Source organism: Pezoporus flaviventris, unplaced genomic scaffold, assembly GCF_033815535.1.
Source record: "Pezoporus flaviventris isolate CSIRO_AGI_PZ_B2104156 unplaced genomic scaffold, CSIRO_AGI_Pfla_v1 ptg000025l, whole genome shotgun sequence".
Taxonomy (NCBI): Eukaryota; Metazoa; Chordata; class Aves; order Psittaciformes; family Psittacidae; genus Pezoporus; species Pezoporus flaviventris.
This window is the reverse complement of record NW_026892573.1, coordinates 16,226,018-16,245,858: the sequence shown is the minus strand read 5'-3', so window position 1 is coordinate 16,245,858 and position 19,841 is coordinate 16,226,018. Positions and strand designations below refer to the sequence as shown.

The following is a 19,841-nucleotide window of genomic DNA, read 5'->3' as shown; positions in this document are numbered from 1 at the left end:
GAGCTCCTTTTCTAATGGTTAGTGTGTCCCAGGTAGGTTGCCACATAGCTTGCAGAGCATCTCTCTTGCTACACAGTGCCTGGTAAGAGGCCTTTAAGTGGAGTTATCAAACCTGCCACCTGCACCTAGCAGCAAGGCTGAGCAGCAGGGCCCTGACCTGCCTCTTCTCTGCCCTGCTTCAAGACTGAGTACCACCTGCCTGCTGAGCTCTGGGCTCCGGATGGGTGAGTCACAGAGATGTTTCCTGGCTCTACTCCACACACCTACATAACGAACAGGCACACCACTGCCTAGCCATTATTTACCTTACAGGGAGAAACACCTTAACCCCCTCCTTATGGGCACTTATACCACCATTAGCATCTTCGGTCATTTGGGTATTAATTCATAAGAGACATCAAAACTGATTACTGCACAGATTCACTAAAAGACTTGTAAGATTTTTCTTTCCTTCGAAAGTGGAAAAATACAGCATAGCCTTGATGTAACAGAACATATCTTTTGTCTGTTCTGTTCTACTCCCTAGCATTTTAAATATAAACTCATATTAATGGTATAATCTGCCTAACCAGAAAGGATGCAGGATCTCTATTTAAAAAATAAAATTCTTTTTTTCCCTACAGACTCATAAATGTGAGTGCTGACAAACTTTTAAAACACATCTTGTGAAACTTACTGAAACTGCTTTATAAAAAAACAACCTGCAAATAAATAATTCATTGCATCAATTTTCAGCCTATAAAGCAACACCAAAAAATTCATCCCAGTGATCATTTATACATCTCTGTTGTACTATCAGTACTGCCTGATAGTTTGTTCCAGTAACAAGAGCACACCAAAATAACCTAATTCACTTGGCTCCAGATGAAAAGAGTGCAATCTGGGGACCGATAACTGTTCATTATTCTGTACCAAACCAACAAGCTTACATTGTCTTCATAGTTAGACTCAAGTGAAAATCAGTCACTTGCATTCTGCACCTAGTCCTCTGTTGTTTACAGACAGAAATATCAGAGGTAGGGGTGGGCTTTCTGATCGCACCAACAGATGCAAAAACTTAACAGCCTGGGACTGATTCTGATCTCCCAGCGGCTTTGCCACCACTGCAAGGCTGCAGGCTCCTGTGGGTGACACGGTATAAGCACGATCAGAATCAGGCCCCCTGCCTGCCACAGGTTACCAGTTCACTCTAAGAACACTGTAAAATCAGCACGCGAGAGAGCATGTTATCCTCATACATACCCATCTGAAGGCTCTCCAGACTCCAAAACCGGGCCACTGCCCCCCGCGCTACCATGCTGCAGTCAGACTCAACCCCAGGCAAGGGTCTGACCTCTAACAGAGGATGCTGGGTCCTGGAGGGCTGGCGGAGGACGACAAAAGGCTCGGAGCTACCCGCGGCGGGCAGGCACAGTGCGGCGCGCTGGGATGCCGGCAGTGCCTGCGCTGCCGAGCCCAGCCGGGAACTGCCAGCGGCGCGCTCGGGCTGGCCGCGAGCGCTCTGAAATCATGGGGTGCCCTTAGGGAGGAAGTTCCAGAAAAGAAACAAAAACCTGGTTGCTGGGCCCCGGCGCTGTGCCCGCAGCCGCCGCTCCCAGAGAGCCCCTGCGTCTCGAACGCAGCCAGCCAAGGAGTGCATTTGTTTTTCATTACAGCAGCTTAATGTGATTTGAATCTATATTCAAATGACTGCAATTCAAAGGGAAGGACTATTTGGACGGGAGCTGGGAGTTCCTTGTGTTACAACACTGTTAGGAGTATCGGTCTCTCTGCGTTATATTATACCGGTTAAAATTCTAGCAGAAGTAAACAATGAAGGTACTTTTTGCGTAGTTATTAAAACTTCTCTTGCTTCACAGGCAAACGCTGTACCATTATTTAGGGCACAAGCAGCTAAAGTGTTAAGGCTGCAGCAGGCTGCTCCCAGGAACAGAGAGGAGGACAGAGACATTTTCTTCCTGAAACTACAAACTTAATTCAGCTGCTCCAGAAAACAGGGAATGAAGCAGGAAAGCACCCAAATAGTCCAGCTTTCACTGAGACTGACCCAGCCAGAGCACAGCCTCATTCATTCACCATGGGCCAGCATTTACCACCCTCACACTGGTGTTCTGCTGGATCCGTTCATGCACTGGAAGTAACGACAGGAGCTACTCCCATCAGCAGATTGCAAAGCCTGCTGCAGTCTGTGCTTGTACACAGCACTGCATTTACGTCTTGGAAAGCTCCATAATCTTTATGGCTCACTCTTTACCTGCAAATTGCATTGCTCAGCTGAGCCTGTCCTGTAACAGGGGACTGCCTCCCCAGGGATGTGTTCACAAAACCCTGGAGGCATTTCTGCACACACTGACCTCTCAACACCCACTGAAATCACATGGGTTCCCCTAGCACTGCCTCTATGGAGAAGAAAAGGCCAAACATTGCCCTGCAATGCTAATGCCATCTTCCTACAAAGGTCCAGAATGGGCTGCACTACAGGAGGCTGGTAGGAATCCTTTTCTGACTACCCCTATTTTTTCTTGCTGCAAAAACACTTGTTGGATAGCACAGTAAAAAGAAGCTACTATATACTATGTTTATACAGTTTTCTGAGCACAAATCAGTAACAAAACCCAAACAACCCAGCAAATAGAAGTAACATTGAAGTGCTAATGATCTTTAAGGTCCCTTCCAACTCAAACCACTCTATGATTCTATGATCATGGGACATGCAAGTGAAGGCTTTGTACTTTCAATGAGCCAGAGCACAAGCCATGTCAAACCCCTACCCACAAGGGAAAACCAGCTGAACTGCCAAAGGAAAATGAGCTCAAATTCCACACAGCCCTTCTTGAAGATGCATTAAAAATGATCTTTGAAGAACAGTCATTCGGTTTGAATTCTGCAGAACAGAACAGCCTGTGTGCTTTTGCCTGGTGACGAACCCAATGCCACCATGGGATGCTGCTGGGGAGGGTGGATCTCTTCATCTACCAACTGTGCAGCCACCAACTGAACCACCACAAAAGTACTCATTTGGGCTGAGCTGGTGGCGGCTTCATTTCCTCGAGGGATCAGGCAGGGATAGGAGGTGGCGCAGACTGTCCTTTGTAGTGGCAGCCCACAGTGACCCTGTCCAAGTGCATGCTGAGCTTGCTTAGCCACTGCCCAGGGCACTCTGAAAAGGCTGTGGGTAGCACATACTAACACTAACAGCTAGTTTACCCACCTCAAGAACATCCAGGTCTAGATACCCCTCTGGGACCACAGGACCCTCCACCCTGGGGCAGGAGATGTCAAGGGAGGAACATAAAAATAGATGAGGCATGTAACGGCCTTTCTCTGATGTACTTCCCTAAGTTTCAGCTATCTGCAGATCAGAGTCAGATCCCTCCTGGGGCAGAAGTGATATCTTTGTGTTTAATGAACCAAATTTTTCAAACCCCTTTTTGAATTTCTGTAAACTGTTGGGATGTGAAATATCATGTGTAGCAATTACTTTCATTGTTTAATTTTTTAGAGTGTGCAAACTGCCTTTTTTTTTTGAACTTGCTGTCTCATTATTTCATTCAATGCCTTTCGGTTATTACATTATTGGAAACGGTAACTATTATCTGTTCACTTTTCCAATGCCAATCAGACTTTTATTCCCCTACTGCCCTTTTTGCCAAGCTGCAGAGCCCTGGCTGCATTAATCATTCCTCACACAGAGGCACTGAGTAGGTTTTCTTGTCCTTTTGCCTTTATATCATTCCCTGTAAAAGATGCCTTTTGAGGTGGAAAGGAACAACAGGGAGATGGCCCCCACATGCCACACCACTGGCACAATTGGGCTTTCTGTTTTTTCCTCTATTCCCTTCCTACAAATTCTTGCCCTTTTATTTACTGTTTTGACTGTTACTATGCACTGAACTGACACTTTGTCTGTTAGGATTGCAAGATCTCTTCGTGAATGACAATATCCAGCTCAAAGTCCATTCCTCTGCAAGCATACCGGGCTCATGTTCCTCCGTGTGCACTACCTTGCCTTCATCAACACTGAATTCACATGCTGCCAGTACAGTGCATTGTGCCTCGGCGTTGTGAAATCCTCCTGCAACTCTGTTCAAGCAGCTTGTGTTTCTGCTACCATGAATAATTTACACACAAGCAAGAATTATAATTTCATTCTGTACCTCCCTTCCCGCATTATCTGTGAAGACACTGAACATCTGGCTCCACTCATGAGCTCTCTTATTACGGAAACCAACCACTTTCCTCCTCCCCTTTACTTAGTACTTACTCACTTGTTAAAGCATGGAGGGATCTTCTTTCTTATATCTTTAGCAAACTGTTTCTACATTCCTGTAGCTTTGCATCAAAATTGCTACAGGTTTGTTTTTTTTTTTTCTGTTTGGATGCAATTCAACAATCTGAAGGATGCCTTTTTTAGTTCTGATAGATTCCTTTTCCATGACAGAACCCTTTTCTGGCGTTTCCAAATTCTGTTTTGACAGGTGACATGAATTCGCTCTAAGTGTCTCCTGTGCTGTCCTTGAATACTCTCCATGCTGCCTGCAAACATTCAACACCTTTTTCTGCTCCTTTAAACTCCTTTGTTACATCAATGACTTCTCACTTTTATTCACGTTCCCTTTTTTAAATCGAAACACATACCATTTAAGATTTTTTACTGTTCTCACTCCTGCAAGGATATTTGCTCAGAGTGCATTATGGACACAGCGGCCAAGATTCATTGTCTGTCTGTATTTGGTCAATGAACAGCACCCTAAATTATCTGTTTCTTCCAGCCAAGGTCACCTAGATTAGCTGGGGAATCCATAGAGACACATCCCACTCTTACAGAGTAGCTCTTACGTGTGATCCTGCACACAGCTCAGGAACGATTCAAGAACAACCCTTAACCCACACCTTAGCACTTTAAATCTTTCATGACTGTGCTTGCTGCCTTTGAAACTTCTCTGGCTCTTTGGTTTGTCACATTTGCTGTCACTGTCCTGGTGATCTCAAGTGGTTCATAATGTAATTCTGTCACTATATTGTTTCTCGTTTAGGCATGGCATTCCAGTTCATGGATCCTGTGACACTTGATGATACAATCAATTTGCTTATCAGATTTGGTTCTTATTTTCGTCTCTTTAATACATTAGATACCTGCTTTTACTGGTACAATGTTTTCTCTTATTTCTATACAGCTTGCACAACGGTTATATACTGGTTATGCTCCAGCTCAGAGAGCAATACACTGTATCCAAAGGCAGTTCCTACTCTTTCATTTACTGAAATGGCTAGAGCCTCAAATCAGTTGTTTAAATGTAGATGTTTAGTGCCATTTAAAGTATTTTGGATATCCTGCTGGCCTCCAGCTGTCACTGAAGAAAGGAATAGTTCTCCCATAGGTCCTCTGCCATTTCTGCCAGCTGCAGGCAGATGCTCAGGTACCCCACACAGCGCTGGACCCTGGGGTGGGTAACTGAATCAAGCCCTAGTCCTCTAGTGCCTCTAATGGGTGTTCTAATGTTTAACTCTTATGTAGTTACCTACATTTAGACTAAATTTAGGTGACTTAGCTTGAGCTGAATCCCACCCCATCTACTGAGACCTGAGCCCATCTAAAGGAGCTCAATTAAATTAGCCAAATTCAAGTTGCACACCACAATACCTCAGAGCAGCCTTCCAGTATCTGAAGGGGGCCTACAGGGATGCTGGGGAGGGACTCTTCATTAGAGACTGTAGTGACAGGACAAGGGGTAACGGGTTAAAACTTCAACAGGGGAAGTTTAGATTGGGTATAAGGAGGAAATTCTTTTCTGTTAGGGTAGTGAGGCACTGGAATGGGTTGCCCAGGGAGGCTGTGAATGCTCCATCCCTGGCGGTGTTCAAGGCCAGGTTGGACGAAGCCTTGGGTGAGATGGTTTAGTGTGAGGTGTCCCTGCCCATGGCAGGGGGGTTGGAACTAGATGATCTTAAGGTCCTTTCCAACCCTAACTATTCTATGATTCTTTGATTCTAATACACAAAAAAATGGGTTTGTTTTTAAGATATTATAAAAATTGTTCTAGAGGAAGAGTAGCAATGTAAGTCCCAAGGGAAGGTTCCCTTACATCTTGGCTGGTTGTTACTGTGTCTCCTACAGTATGACAATTTACTGTCTTGTAACTGTTGTTTTTCTAAAAATGTACATCTCCAATTCTATCTCCCATTGTTATAAAAGTAGACATGTAATGTATTAGGCTTTAGCAAGTAACTAAAAAAAGACATCACTGGTTTGCAGTGCTTGCGTTTAGAATTTCTTTCTATAATAAAAGGCTTTTGTGCTATCAAATTTCACTGTACATGAGCAAACAAAAAACTCTCACATGTTCAAAGACAAGGAAATGCCTTGTGAATTTAAGAGAAAAAGGAAAGCAATCAGAATGTGTGACAGTAGTCACGTCATTATTTTTTGCTGGAGCTACTTAACAGATCTTTGCAACTGCTTTCAAACTGCAAAGTTGATGATATTCTCCACTTGTCCTGAAGGCTTTGATTTCAGAAGCTTTTCCTGCTCAACTTGTATATTTATTGCAATGAGTCATGAAAGTGACATCTAGAATAACCAATATTGCTTTGGCTTCATTGTCTTCAAAAGCGGCCAGAATCTTGCTTTTTGTATTTGTTATCCTGATGCTTATGTTTAGGAGGTCAATTATTCGAAAGCTAAATGCCTGGAATGCTCTCAGACAGTTGTCTAAGTAACTAGTAGTATTTCATGTGGTTTCCAAACATGAAATGGAAAGGAGAACTAAATATAGAAAAATACATCCTTCTCTGTGATACTTAAAGGGTCTCTTTTTTCCAAAACTAGCTCATGACAAACCTGTTATTCTTTGAGTGTTATTCTCTTCTGGAATCAGGGACTGAGATAGTATGTAATCTCAGCAAGGGTCACAGCATTAGATGTTCATTTACCTTGATGTCTAGTCTGAATCATTAAGTATACTGAGATACGAACAGCAAGGACACACTCTAGCCATGGTTTTCAAAGTAGTTCCCAATATTTTACTACAATATAAATTAAAGGAAAATACTAATATAGTATGTAATGTATATCTCATTCCTGTAGTTCAAAGTTCTCAAGTCCGTTCCTTGCAGAGCACCTTCTGAAGAAAACTGTCATGCCCTACCAAAGATTGGAAAATGCAGTTTTAACATGTTCTTACATAAAGTAATTTGTAGTTGAGGGATTTTTTGAGCAGAAGTCAGACTTCATTGCAGCTAAAACTTAGCTTAGAACTATAAAAGCCAATACTGACTTGTGTATATATTGGCATTTGTATATGTACAAACATATGTATAGTTTTAATAACAAAACATTGAAAGTGCTATTTGTTGTTTCCTACTTCAGTCATGGCAAGCCCCAATCCAGACACCTTTACTTATTCTTTCCACAGAAAGGCAGAGTGAAGATTCCCAGTAGTGTTTTGTTCACTATTAACAGTGAAGTATATAAAGTGAAAATTCTGCTTTTATTTCCAACCCTTGCCAGTGAAACAGGAGTAAACTGTTCAGCTTATGTTTACAGCAGTATGAAAAAACACAAATGGTATTAACCCAGGTTCTTCTGGTCCCACCTGCCAAGAAACATTCCACTAACACTACATAACACTTTCTGTTAACTGAAGATAGCCTTGTACTCCAATAGTAAACAACTAAAGCAAAAATACACAGTGCACCTCAGAGAGTCTGATAAAGGGTAGTGCTTCTAAAAAAAGCCATGTTTTCCAATAACCTGTCTGTCATGTACCAAAACACTGGCTGGGCTCCCTGAATACAGTTCTCTGACACAAGATTCTTTAATTACTGAAGGCTTGACTATCAAGGTAGTTAAGCTGAATGCACGGCAAACAGAAAATTAGAAATACATGTGTGGTGTGACTGTGGGTATGAACTCAAGCGTATTAGACCTTCCTTCCTTCATATTCTATTATGTTCAGGCAAGTATGTGAATAGAGAGTGGAAAATACGAGAATATAAGTGGTACAGAGGGTTTACAAGTTTTACATGAACATAGCAGCTTCAAAACTTAGTTGGGTGCTACTTTGTCACCAATTTGGTTTGCACCCTTTTGTGTTCCACACTATAATGCACTTCCTGACCAAGCTGGAGCATGAAGTTGAGGTCTAGAAAGTTAAAAAGACTTGCGCATCTTACCATTAGATGTTCTCATCTGCCGCCTCCGCCCAACCCTGTCCAGGCCAATTGGGGTACTTTGTGAAAAGGTGAGCGGCCGGAACCTTGCTGAAACAGCTTTGTACGGGGGTACCTGGTGCGCTGGAACAGGTGGCCGTGCTACAGGCTACAGAGAACACAGGAAAAGCCAGTATTAGTAAAGCTACCAGGAACTTCAACTGAGGAAAACTCAGGTATGAAGTAAGGTTTCTTCAGATAGTCCAGCTAATTACAGGGGCAGCCAAGTCCCCTACTTTGAAATGACATTGCTTAAACACTGCATACCATACCTACCAGCATCACAGAAAATATTTTATTACGTTACAGGTCTCTGCTGTATTAAAACTCCTTAGGCTTCTGTTATGATCAGACATGCTCTATAATTTTTATTACAAGATGAATATACTCTGTGACCAAACGCTCTGGGATCTAACTGCTTTGAGAACAGCCTGTGCAATGCCTGCTGGCGTCATAAACACGTATCTCAAGGGAAACCCAAGAAAGAACAACCAGAAACACTATGGCTGGAAGTTGTGTTCATTTCCTGGGGCATCTGCTGACTTAAAATAAATGTATTGCTTTTAAGTAAAAATAAATAATTTTACAAGACAAAAGTAATTGCCTAAATGATCCTCTGCTCCCAAGTTCTCAAGAGCCTCATTAAAAAGAGGTAATATTAAGTTTACTTGTAACATTATCTAGAAGACATTTTCTTTAGATTCATTTGCTTAATTATGATCAGAGGATCTATCCCTGCTTTATTTGCAAATTGAGTTTAATTTTATGTCAACCCTGAACAACTTCACATTAGCCAGGCTGAATGACCTCGCGTAAACATTCAACATTAAACAGGCAGACCTCAGCACATGAATGGCAGAGAACTTCATCTTTAGGTCTTATCTTTCAGTTGCTACTGTTCATAGGCCTTCTATTAAATAATCAGAAACATCAGGGATGGTTCTTTACTGAACTATGTCTCTACACTATGTTATAAAACCAGTGATTTCATATTGTTTGAAAATGTTTTTCTCTTACCTAAGCTGTCAGACCAAAACAAAACACAACAAAGAAGGAATTAGCATTACACTTTTCAAATATTCCCATGAGTTTTCAAAGATTTGGGGGAGGGGGAAGGGAAATCACTCTCTCACCTAAGCCAAAAGAGATGGCAGGTTAGTATACAGGAACTGATCAAGTGCTAACTCAACCATGTGCTATTTTCTTACAGGCTTCCATTCGTTCCATCAGATCAATTTAGTAGTACATAAACAGACATTTTATTCATATTGCCAGTTTTCTTAAGATTCTTTATTTCATTAATTATCATTTATCACCAATTTTCTTAAGCAATGTCCTTACTAGTTTAAGTATCCTTGCTATGTCACTACCAAGATTTTGAACACAACAGCTAAGGCCACAGGTTTTGAGCAGGCCTTATTTTGGACAATCTGAAATGATCAATAAACAGTGTATTATTATCATATCAGTTTATACTCTTCCATTCCTCGTGCCCTGCATCCTGTAAAGAGACTAAATACACAGCTATATTATATACAAATGAGCTCTTATATACCACTATGAGACAGAATGACCATTCCAAGAAAGAAATAAGGTTAATTTGCAGTACAGAAAAGATTATCCCAAAGTCAGTATCGGTTTTATTCCATGCTGGTTTGTTGTTTAACAACAAGACAAAGTAATTAGTGACCAGGAAAGCAGTAAGTACATGATGGCAGCTTGACAAAAGGGAAGGAAGAGAGGAAGCATCCGTTCTATTTTCTAGGCTGAAGATAGAGACAAGGAAGTGAAAGGGTCTTCTGCAGTTTGCAGAGAGCACATCTCTTATCTTACTTGTGTCAGCAGACCTTCTATCTCTTCTGTCGGACCGCTTCCATAGAAATTGACCCCACCTATTACGGAGATGGGTCTTCTTTTTCTCCCTCTGTGGTAGCCTACTGTATTGCTTTGGATCGCAGACCCGACGGGAGCCAGTCCTGGCTGATTTTCTCCATCTGTGCAGTCTGTCATCTGAGACTCCACTGCAACTGCATCTTCTGGTATAGAGAAACTTCTGATCGACATTTGGCCATAGTCTGAGAGAGGCCTGGGCCGAGATCTTTTTCCAGAGCCCCATCTCCTGGGTGTGACCTTTTGTGTGTCTGCCTTTTCTTCATCCTGGGATGGGGACTTCTTCCAGTGTTCATCAGAAACAACCTTTTTAAATGTGAACAAGTCAAATAAGCTAATCATTGACAGTTAATCATTTGTGATTTTCTCATATGGCAGATCAACTTAACATTTCTAAAAAGAAACAGTTACCTTAAACACAACAAATGCAGCTGACAATTTGGAAAGAGAGTAACTTTCCAAAGGGAAGACATTGTGATGCTTCTGCTGAGTAAGGTTAACACTTAACCAGCAGCACCTCTCGGGCAAACATGACTAGTAGGAGTAAAAACTCACCTGTTACCTCAGCAGCACATACAGGCCCTAACATAAACACTGAATTCACAAACATGTCTTGGAAAGACAGCTCTGGTGTTAAAGGACTTGTTCCTGCGCACAACTACGATGTTACACGTATCACCAATAAAAATAATTCAACCAGCATGCTTTGTTTCTGGACTTTTTACCAGCACCTGTAGTGACAGGACATGGGGCAACAATTTTAAACTGAAAGAGGGTAGATTTACATCAGATATTAGAAAAAAATTCCTCACTATGAAGGTGATGAGGCACTAGATTTCCCCAGAAAAGCTGTGGCTACCCCATCTCTAGCAGTGTTCAAGGCCAGGTTGGACAGGGTTTAGAGCAATCTGATCTAGTGAAAGGTGTCCCTGCCCATGGCAGGGGGGGTGGAACTGGATGAGCTTTAAGGTCCCTTCCAATCCAAACCATTCTGTGATATTCCTCTGCTTAACCTCTATTCAGTGATGAAAACACAGTACGGCTGCAGTACGACTGATTGCTGATCCCAAGTAGCTGTAAGCCGATACCAAACGGGCAGTCATGCTTCCTCCTACCACTCACTCCCACACTCACTTGGGTCAGACATAGAGATTGTGCAGCCATCTGCCAATTGACTGAGCGAGCTCATCCACTTGGAAAGGAACAGCTCATTTTCTGTATGCTGTGGCAGGTTACACTCATACAGACTGGGACCAGAGATACATTAACACAAATACAGGAAAAAAAACTATGTTTTTAGAGAGGAAGCTTGGAAAATGATCCTGTCATTCCTATTTAACAGCACATCTGGCTCACATAGGTTAGTGCCCACAGGTGTCATAATTGCACTGGTCCAACAGGTTTGGAAATAAAATAGCCTCAGCTGAAATACTTGTTACAGGGAACATTTTTAAGGTTTTCAATGCATTTGGCTGTAAACCTTTGTAGCAAAACCTCTGCAGTTTTTGAGAACAACATACTGCACATAAAAGTTTTTATACACATTTTCCTTAAATTTCCAGTTCTCAGTGTTTCCTTGGCTTTCCCTCACTCCTCTATAAAAAACAGAAAAGAAATTGAGAAAGGATGATGGGTGTTTCTGGGTTGGGTGTCAGCTTGCACGAATGCCTGATGGAATGAATGACAAACTCCAAAGCATTGCTGAGCAAGTGAACCCTGCCCCAAGTTCCCATACAAATTATGAACTAATTCTGAGCTTGGTTTTCTGTTGGGGTTTTGTTCAGTTGGTTGGTTAAAAAAAAAGCCAGCCTACTTCTTTATTAGGCTATCTTCAGACTACCCAAGTACATTTTTGATGATGTTCAAAGCTAATAAGTATTCCAAAAAAGAGAGGCATAGTTTTGTTTCTGGCTATACTTAGTTCATTTGTTTCAAACCAGATGAAGACATTTCAGTTTTTTCATATTGAAAGAAAACATGCATCCCAGAATCTGCCTTTAACAGTGATGCCTATGAAACAGGACTTAAGTTCTGTCACCTTCTTCTCCACCTACCATTCTCAACTAGGCCAGTACGACTCTGATGACCCCTTTTAGAAGCTCACCCGATACAGTGGGCAGATTTCCCTTTTTGTTTGAAAGACAGCTGAAGATAAATTTCACTGTCTGAAAGCACTTTAGCTAGTAGGTAGTTATTAAACAGTCAGCATTTTAACAGATGATTACTGCAATTAAGGTATGAAAAATGAGCAATGTCATATATTGCTCTACATTCACTTATTTCACTTACAGCATGAAATCTGTTCTAAATAGAGCACTTGCATAAATTCCAGTTTCTATGGTGTCACACCTGTCACTCAGACATGATTCAACTTCTCTGCAGATTTTAGCTCAGGACCAGTTTTAGTAGTATAAGCAATTCAGTAGAGAAAGAGACTCCCTGGCTGGTACTGATGAAGCTTCAGCAAAGCTGTCCCTCAAACACAGCCTCTCTGAGGTCAGAGCAGCAAAACCACAGGTTAAATAAGGTGCTTACCTCAGAATCGGACATAGGTAAAGGGTCTCCACATATGCAGTGACTGAGAAAGGAGCTCACGAGAGTCATTTTACACTTTTGTTGTGCAATGTCTTGTCCATAAGAGCTACAAATGTGAGCACGCTCTCTACATAACCAGTCAGGCAAAGTTCATCTCATGATCCTGTACTTTTAGACTGAGGAAAGGACATGTCACATGTCATCTCCTAATCTGCTTTTTACACCCTTATCTTCAGCAATAACATTTGCAAAGAGAGGACTGCTTGCCTTCTGCAGAACTCCACCTACTGTAGTGATCTATATGACAGCTGGATTAATCTCTGCTGTGCAATAAACAATACTGAAGGACATATACTTTTAGGCTTAGGTCCACAAACTGCATTGAAGAATACTAATAAACCAGAAAATATAATCCTCTCTTAGGAAAAATCAGAGGAAACCAGGTTGATAACCTCACGTTCCACTAACTGACCTACTCTGGCAGGACCTGGTCAAGTGACTACTTACTCGTATGAGTAAAATATCAAGCACACAACTCACAGGCTCCAGTATTGCAGTCACTTGAGCATAAGTGTGATTCTTGACATCAGTGAAAAAAATCTGAGGAAACAATTTTGTACCACCCATCACTGGCTTTATACTGGTGCACCACTGACTTCAAATGACCTTCTCTTGATTAATCCTTTATAAATGAAATTTATGAAATAAATTTCACCTACTGAAACCAGTAACATCTACAGACAAGAGTAGAGATATACATGGCGCTTCATATAGGATGAAACTAAAAATGTCATGCACTGACTTACACATTGTAAGTGTTGGTCAGAAATCTCAAGGAATATAAAGATTTCTGAGAAGTAAAGGTCTAAGCTATATCCACACTGGATTTTCTGGAATTCACACACAGGATCACCAATGCTAGCAATCAAGATTAGTCATTGTGTCTTTTAGGCTGCATCCTCAGGTTTCCTCTGAAACTACAAACACAAACATCTCTACTTATTTATACTGATGGAAATGAATCCATTTTATCTGGACAGCTAAATTCCTACAACAGAGTATTAGTTAAAATGCTGTATTTCGATTTTCAACAGCTGCATATCTACAAATCCAACCATTTAAAATAAATATTTACTTCAATCCAGGCTACACTTTTATTTGCTATTGTTCCCATATAATATGTCACTCTTAGGGCAGGATTCAGCTCCAGATTCCCACACCTAAATTTTGATGTCTGCAATGGAGGTGTCTGTATGCTAGCCAGGCGTTAAAGCTGCTATCATTGTCTGCAAAAATCTGGAGTGAAATTTTGTTGCCTGAACATAGGCACTCAGAGCCATTTCAAATGTACAAAGAGATCTAAAATATCTCCATGTGCCATGCATCATGCAAGTATGACACCAGACCTACAAAGGCCAGTGCCATCCAGAAGCAGCCCCTTGGAGACAAGGGGGAGCCAGCCAGGGCACCTCCAGCAGCTCATATTCAGGTAATTGAGTTGAGCCACAGATTTTTGCAGGCAGATGTAGGTGACATTACAACCATGTTCCCCAGCACTGTGGGAGCCCTGCTTGGTCCCCATGTCCTGCTCCAGCAAGGTGCAGCTTCCCCACAAGGTTCTTTACCGCTATGCACAGCTGTCTTGGATACCTGCTCCTCATTGCACTTGACCACTACTTTTGGGTAACTCAGCTCAGCTCTAGGTGCCACTTTCAGGTGTGTTGTTTAAGGTGTGCTCCCCAGGGCCCCCAGACTGCACCAGCCAGACTATGGCAGGAGCTTTCCTAGGCTGCTCCCAGGTACGTAACTACGCCATGGAGTCTGAGCCCAGCCAGACCAAATCCCTTCTTTGCCCAGGTACAGGCTGATTTCGCAACCCTGGCACAGCAGCTTCAAGGACTTTATCATGACCTCACTCAACAGGACCTGGCACTGGTACAACCCTGTTGCATTTAATAGCACATGACTGCTGCTGGCATTCCCTGTTACTTATTACCAAGGCAAGCAACATAAGCATCAGGTGTTTAACCACTGAAATCTTAGCTTAGCCTTTGGAGGCTTAGCTTAGCCTTTGAGATACACCATATACTTGACCATGCACTTCACTGCAGCAAAAATACCCAAACTATAAGTATGACCCAACACAGCTTATTGGTTGTCAACTTGCTGTTGTCATGCTTGTGAGGACTGACGTACTGTTGCCACCACAACAGCAAAGGAAAAATAATCCCTGTGTGATTTTTTAATGTGTTTATGACAATGGATGCCCTAATGAAAATGAAATCAACACTCCATAAACGGGCTGATGCCTGTGTATATTGCTGAGGCTCCCTGCCCACTAATCTGCATTTCAACCCCTACCATTACCTGTTTGGATTTTTTTTTAATTTTATTTTTGTATTCTAAATGTACTGAGACAATTAATGCTTCATAACATACACAACTAGACAAGCACGGCAGTGTAAGGGGACACTTAAATCTCCTGCAAGTTCTTTCCCTGCCTGGCAAGCTGCTGGGAAGTCACAGGGAGGTGACTCTTGGACAAGGACCCCCAGCCTTGCTGGTCTCCTGGAGAAAGGGCATTCTGCTTCCTTCTGCCTTTTTATACCCCTTCCCCCCCATCAGCTCCACAATAAATTACAATGCTTCTTCTTTTGGTACCTCTGAGTTTGAGCTGCCTGGCTGAAATTCTGTCTTGCTCACTACACCTGCCTTTCTCTAATCCAGAGACAGGCAATAATAAAAATCTAATAATGTCTTTACGAGAGATTAATATTAATTTCCAGGTGCAATTTATAAAAAGTGTGAGAAATTAAACAGATGATAATTCTGGCTGAGAATAAATTACAAAGAAAACCTGCACAGGCTGAGAAGTTTCAGAACACAGTTACTGCAATTCTCAGTGAAACGATGTGATGGATAATCAGTCATGTTCTTTTGCAAATGACAAGGCTTAAAATCTTCACAGTATTTGTGCTATAAGTATCTCTGTATTTTGATCACGAGTACAGATTTATGTGTACATTTTGGAGTCTATATAAATAAGTACAAACTTCTTATGCTATTAATGTCAGCTATATGCCAATATTATAATTGGTGACTACTAAAGAGCTAAATAGTAGGACACAGTAACTGTCAAATCCTAGGAACTCAGTAAGTAATATTAGGATTGACTTTTTAGTTCATACAGGCAACCAAAAATGTTAAGGACCAAGTGATCATGACCTAGTGGTTATAAATTATTTTATCACCTTCACTTAACAGAGTAAAAGTCCAGACAACATGTCTCCACCCAGGTACACGATAGAAGGCAACCTTTGCACTTTTTCTTGTTGCTAAATAGCCATGGGGAAGCATTAGTTGAAGCTCATTTATCATCACTACTAACTGAGGTCAAAAGCTTGGTTTATGTTTCAGGTACATGATCAATATTTTTGGTTGCAAACTGTTATGACAGACACAGAGATTAGGGGACTCCAAAGACAATACAGCCTCCCAGAGAAAATAGATTCATTGCTTGCTTTCTGGATTTTTCTAAAAAGGTCCTATAGTGTTATGAGAGCCTGGTGATTCCCTCTTGATCCAACAGGCTGACAATTTCCAGCAATACTTTCACAGCAATAGTTACCCTGTAAGTGATTGCTTTTACTGTAGAAGAAAGCAATCATTCAGTCAGAATAATAACCAGAATTATTAAAGCAGTCCAATTCACTTACCTATTGCTTTTTAAATAAAAAAAAACTTCTTTCTCTTTTTACATCCCTCTGCCCCCTCTGCTACTAGCATCTCTTCTTTTTAATTAGCCTTTGAGAAGACCTGAAATAAATGCAATGATTATCTGTCCCTAGAATACACAGTGCTATTCAACCAGTGGTCTGCAAGACAGAAAATGATCAGTGAAGAACTGAAAAAAAAACCTGTTTAAGAACATACACATTTACACCAATACAAACAAGCAAAGCAGAAGAAATCAAAGTAATACAACATATGTTTTAGCTGCTTGCACGTTATAAATGTTATAGCAGGATAATCTGACTTTTCTTCCCCTCACCCAAAACTGGGCAGACCTACCTACGATTTAAACATTTGCAGAACACTGCTTCAAAGGGGGACTCCCAAAGGAATACCACTGTACTGTACTAATATGAGCTCCTAGAAATGGTGTGGGAAACGCTACACGTTGTCATAAAGTAAAATTACATTATTGTGCCTTGTAATAGGGTAAAATCAATCCCCATTAACAACACAAACTACCGTGGTAACACACACTCATTTTGAAAGTTTTAGAAATTGGAAACAGATTTATATAATTCTACTCTTGGGATTTGTTGACACCAAAGCAATTGTGGTATTCTAACAGATTATACCTATAAAACCACATTAAAAGATCAGGCTATATAGATAACAAACCTAAACAAAATTTAGCTATACTTTTTCTAAGGCATTTTTAATGCAGGTTCGCTTCATTCAACCTGATCCTTGAAAGTCTGCTTATCGTAATCAACAAGCATAATGCTTTTTACCATGATTAGCCAGTTCACCTTCTTAATATCCACAGTGCACAGATAAGGAGCAGACACAAAGCAGTTAAGTCATGTTAAGTCACAGAGGAAGCATAAGGCTGAACTGGAAATGACAAGCGGATCTCATGACTATCAAATCTGTTCTTCAGCCTCAAGGATTTCCTTCATCCTCTCCTCTAACTCATTTCCAAAACCAAATCAGTTAACATATTTCTGACTGACCTATGGGAGTTTGCAGGGAAATGTATTTGCTTTGCAAATTATCAGTCATATAAAAATGCAAGCCTGCTAAAACCAGGAGATTGTTTCCACTAGTTTTCCAGTGACTGATACTTGGGGATGGCTGGGTGGTGATCTAGTGCTATCGCTGTTCACTTCACTATTGAACTAGAACAGCAAGTGTACAGTAAAGGAGTATGCATGCCCTCACCTCTTTTTAGGAAATGTATAAGCATTAATAATCCCTAAATAAACCTGTGAGGAATTTCTGAATTGACTCAGAACACCCCAGATTAAGTAACAGGTCTAAAAAAAAATCCAGTTTCCTTTTATTTGGCAAAACAAGCAACTTTTTCCAGGCTATCTTCGTAATATCCGCTGGCAAACCTCAAAAGCCAGATGATAACCACAGGTTGAAAGTGGAACTTTATGCTAACAAAGCAAAACATAAAAAGCCATAGGCCTTTGCATCTCTTCAATGACTCTGCAGGCAGAGGTCCTCTGGTTTCCCCCTCTCTCCGCCCTTCCAGAGCAAAACCTTATTGTCTCTGGCCAAGCCCAGCCACTGTCATGCCCTAGCAGCAGTCACAAACTGCAGCTTGCGTGGAGTGGAACTGCCTCAGGCAGCTGTACTTCTGCAAACTATTACTTCCTAGAACATGGAGTAAGGGTGAGGCTGCTGTGGTTGCTCTTGGAGTAGGAAGAGTCAAGACTGCTGTGCTTGGTCTTCTCCAGCACCCAGCTGGTCTCCCAGCCTCCCATAGCATCCTACTCAGCATCCTGGTACCACAAGCAGCACAGCTGCCTCCGGATGCCAGAAAGGGGAAACACAGGTGGCTCAGAGGAAACTGCAGCTGTTTCTGCTCAATTTGGACATTGCAACCTCCTATCATTAAGATGGATTTTCAGTGCTAACAGCTCAACACCGTGCTCAATGTAAAAACCAAATTACATGGCCAGAAGTACTGTTCCACTCTCTCATGTACTATTATCCCAATCACAGGGTAAGCAACACCTGGGTATTACTGAGGTGTCAGAGGAGAGCTACAGCAGAGCCAAGTAGCGGTCACTCTGGAAAGGCAGAGGAGCACAAATGCAGTAAGGAAAGGGAGTAACTTGCCCCAGGCTAACTGCAGTGGGAGCCCATCTGAGCTCCCCCTTCCAGCATCCACAGACCCTTTTGTATGGATGACAGTAACTTCTCTTTTACACTATGGTTTTCAAGAATGGCCAATTTTATTCAGCACTACAGAGTTACTCAGTCCACTACTTAATCTGATGTAGAATTCGGATTACTGCCACTACTGCCTTGTTTTTTCTTCTTCCTAATAGAAGATACAGCAACAAACGCTTACAGGACATACTGAACAGCAGAAAGCTCTGCTGCAGTGAGTTGGAAGTTTTTTGCTGAGACAGGAAGATATTTGTGTCCTTTGGGGGACCCCTCCTGCATCATTCCAGTGATCAGTTCTGCAGCTTGGGTTTGCAGCACTACGCAGTGGTTTCTGGTTTAGCTGTGGGCAAGTGCTGCTGGAAGTTTGTTTTTGAGCAACTGTGGAGACCTTCTGTAAATGTATGCTGACTTGTGCAGAGCAGCTCAGAGAGTTCAGTGTAAATCCAGTGTCACTCTGGTTAAATGAAACAGAGATGCTGTTGAGAGCCTGTTGCAGCGCTCTGCTGCTCTGTTCCAGTAGAACCAGAGTGCTGAGCCCTTGCTCCAAATTATAAGCCACATAGGAGTAAACCCAGTTTAAGAAGCTCTCCTCTTATTTACTTTACCTAATTATCCTTCCCTGTTTAGCACATTTTCAGTTATACAGATAAAGCCACGCTCCAAATTGCATGTGGATGAGCCAGAGGAGAATAAATCCAAGGAGAAGCATTGGAGAGCTGAAACCAGCTTTCTCCCAGCAGGTGTGCTCATGCCCAGCCCCACAGCACTTGGGAGCTTGTGGTAGGGTACCAAGGATGCTCATTCTCAGCTCCTGGCTACTGCATGCTCCCTGTGGGTATGGAGCATGACCACATCCAGCCACCACCCTCTGTTCCTTCACTGTAAGGACGCTGTTCCTCTTCTCCATAAGCTGGCCCCCCCAGTTAAGCCATTGGCACTCAATATCCAGAGACCTATATGGGACAACCCAGCTCAACTCTGCCAGCAACTGGTAGACTGCGTGATGTGGATTAGTTGGAACCACCGGCTTTCACATGGCACAAATACAAATGAGTCAACAGACAGGTCTGAAAGAGCTTAAAATACAGTCTGCAAACAAAATGTGACTCAACCTTAATTACACCAGAGTTACCTCTTCACTGTAATTTATCATTCACTTATAGTCATGCAGATAAGGTATTTAAGTAACAACAAGTCTGGTGTACTGGAAAGCCAGATGCTCAGCAAGGCAACTTACACAGCAGCTGCTCCAAGAGCTTGTGAAAGACTAGGTGAAATGTCAAACAGCT

At 41.9% G+C, this 19,841-nt stretch overlaps 1 protein-coding gene across 8 annotated transcripts in view; it reads right to left on the bottom strand.

Annotated features, from left to right (window-relative positions):
- Positions 1-19,841, bottom strand: part of SPATA13 (spermatogenesis associated 13) — a 149,314-nt gene that overhangs the window by 19,639 nt on the left and 109,834 nt on the right. For 5 of the 8 annotated variants that reach the window (XM_061457636.1, XM_061457639.1, XM_061457638.1 and 2 more), the window contains exons 3-4: positions 10,045-10,407; positions 8,176-8,320 (exon numbers count right to left, since the gene is read on the bottom strand). In XM_061457636.1, coding sequence (XP_061313620.1) covers positions 8,176-8,320; positions 10,045-10,407 — 508 coding nt within the window. Of the gene's footprint in view, positions 1-1,242; positions 1,564-8,175; positions 8,321-10,044; positions 10,408-12,636; positions 13,077-19,841 lie in introns of those variants that run through there. The other 3 variants (XM_061457642.1, XM_061457641.1, XM_061457643.1) reach the window with 3 other exon arrangements.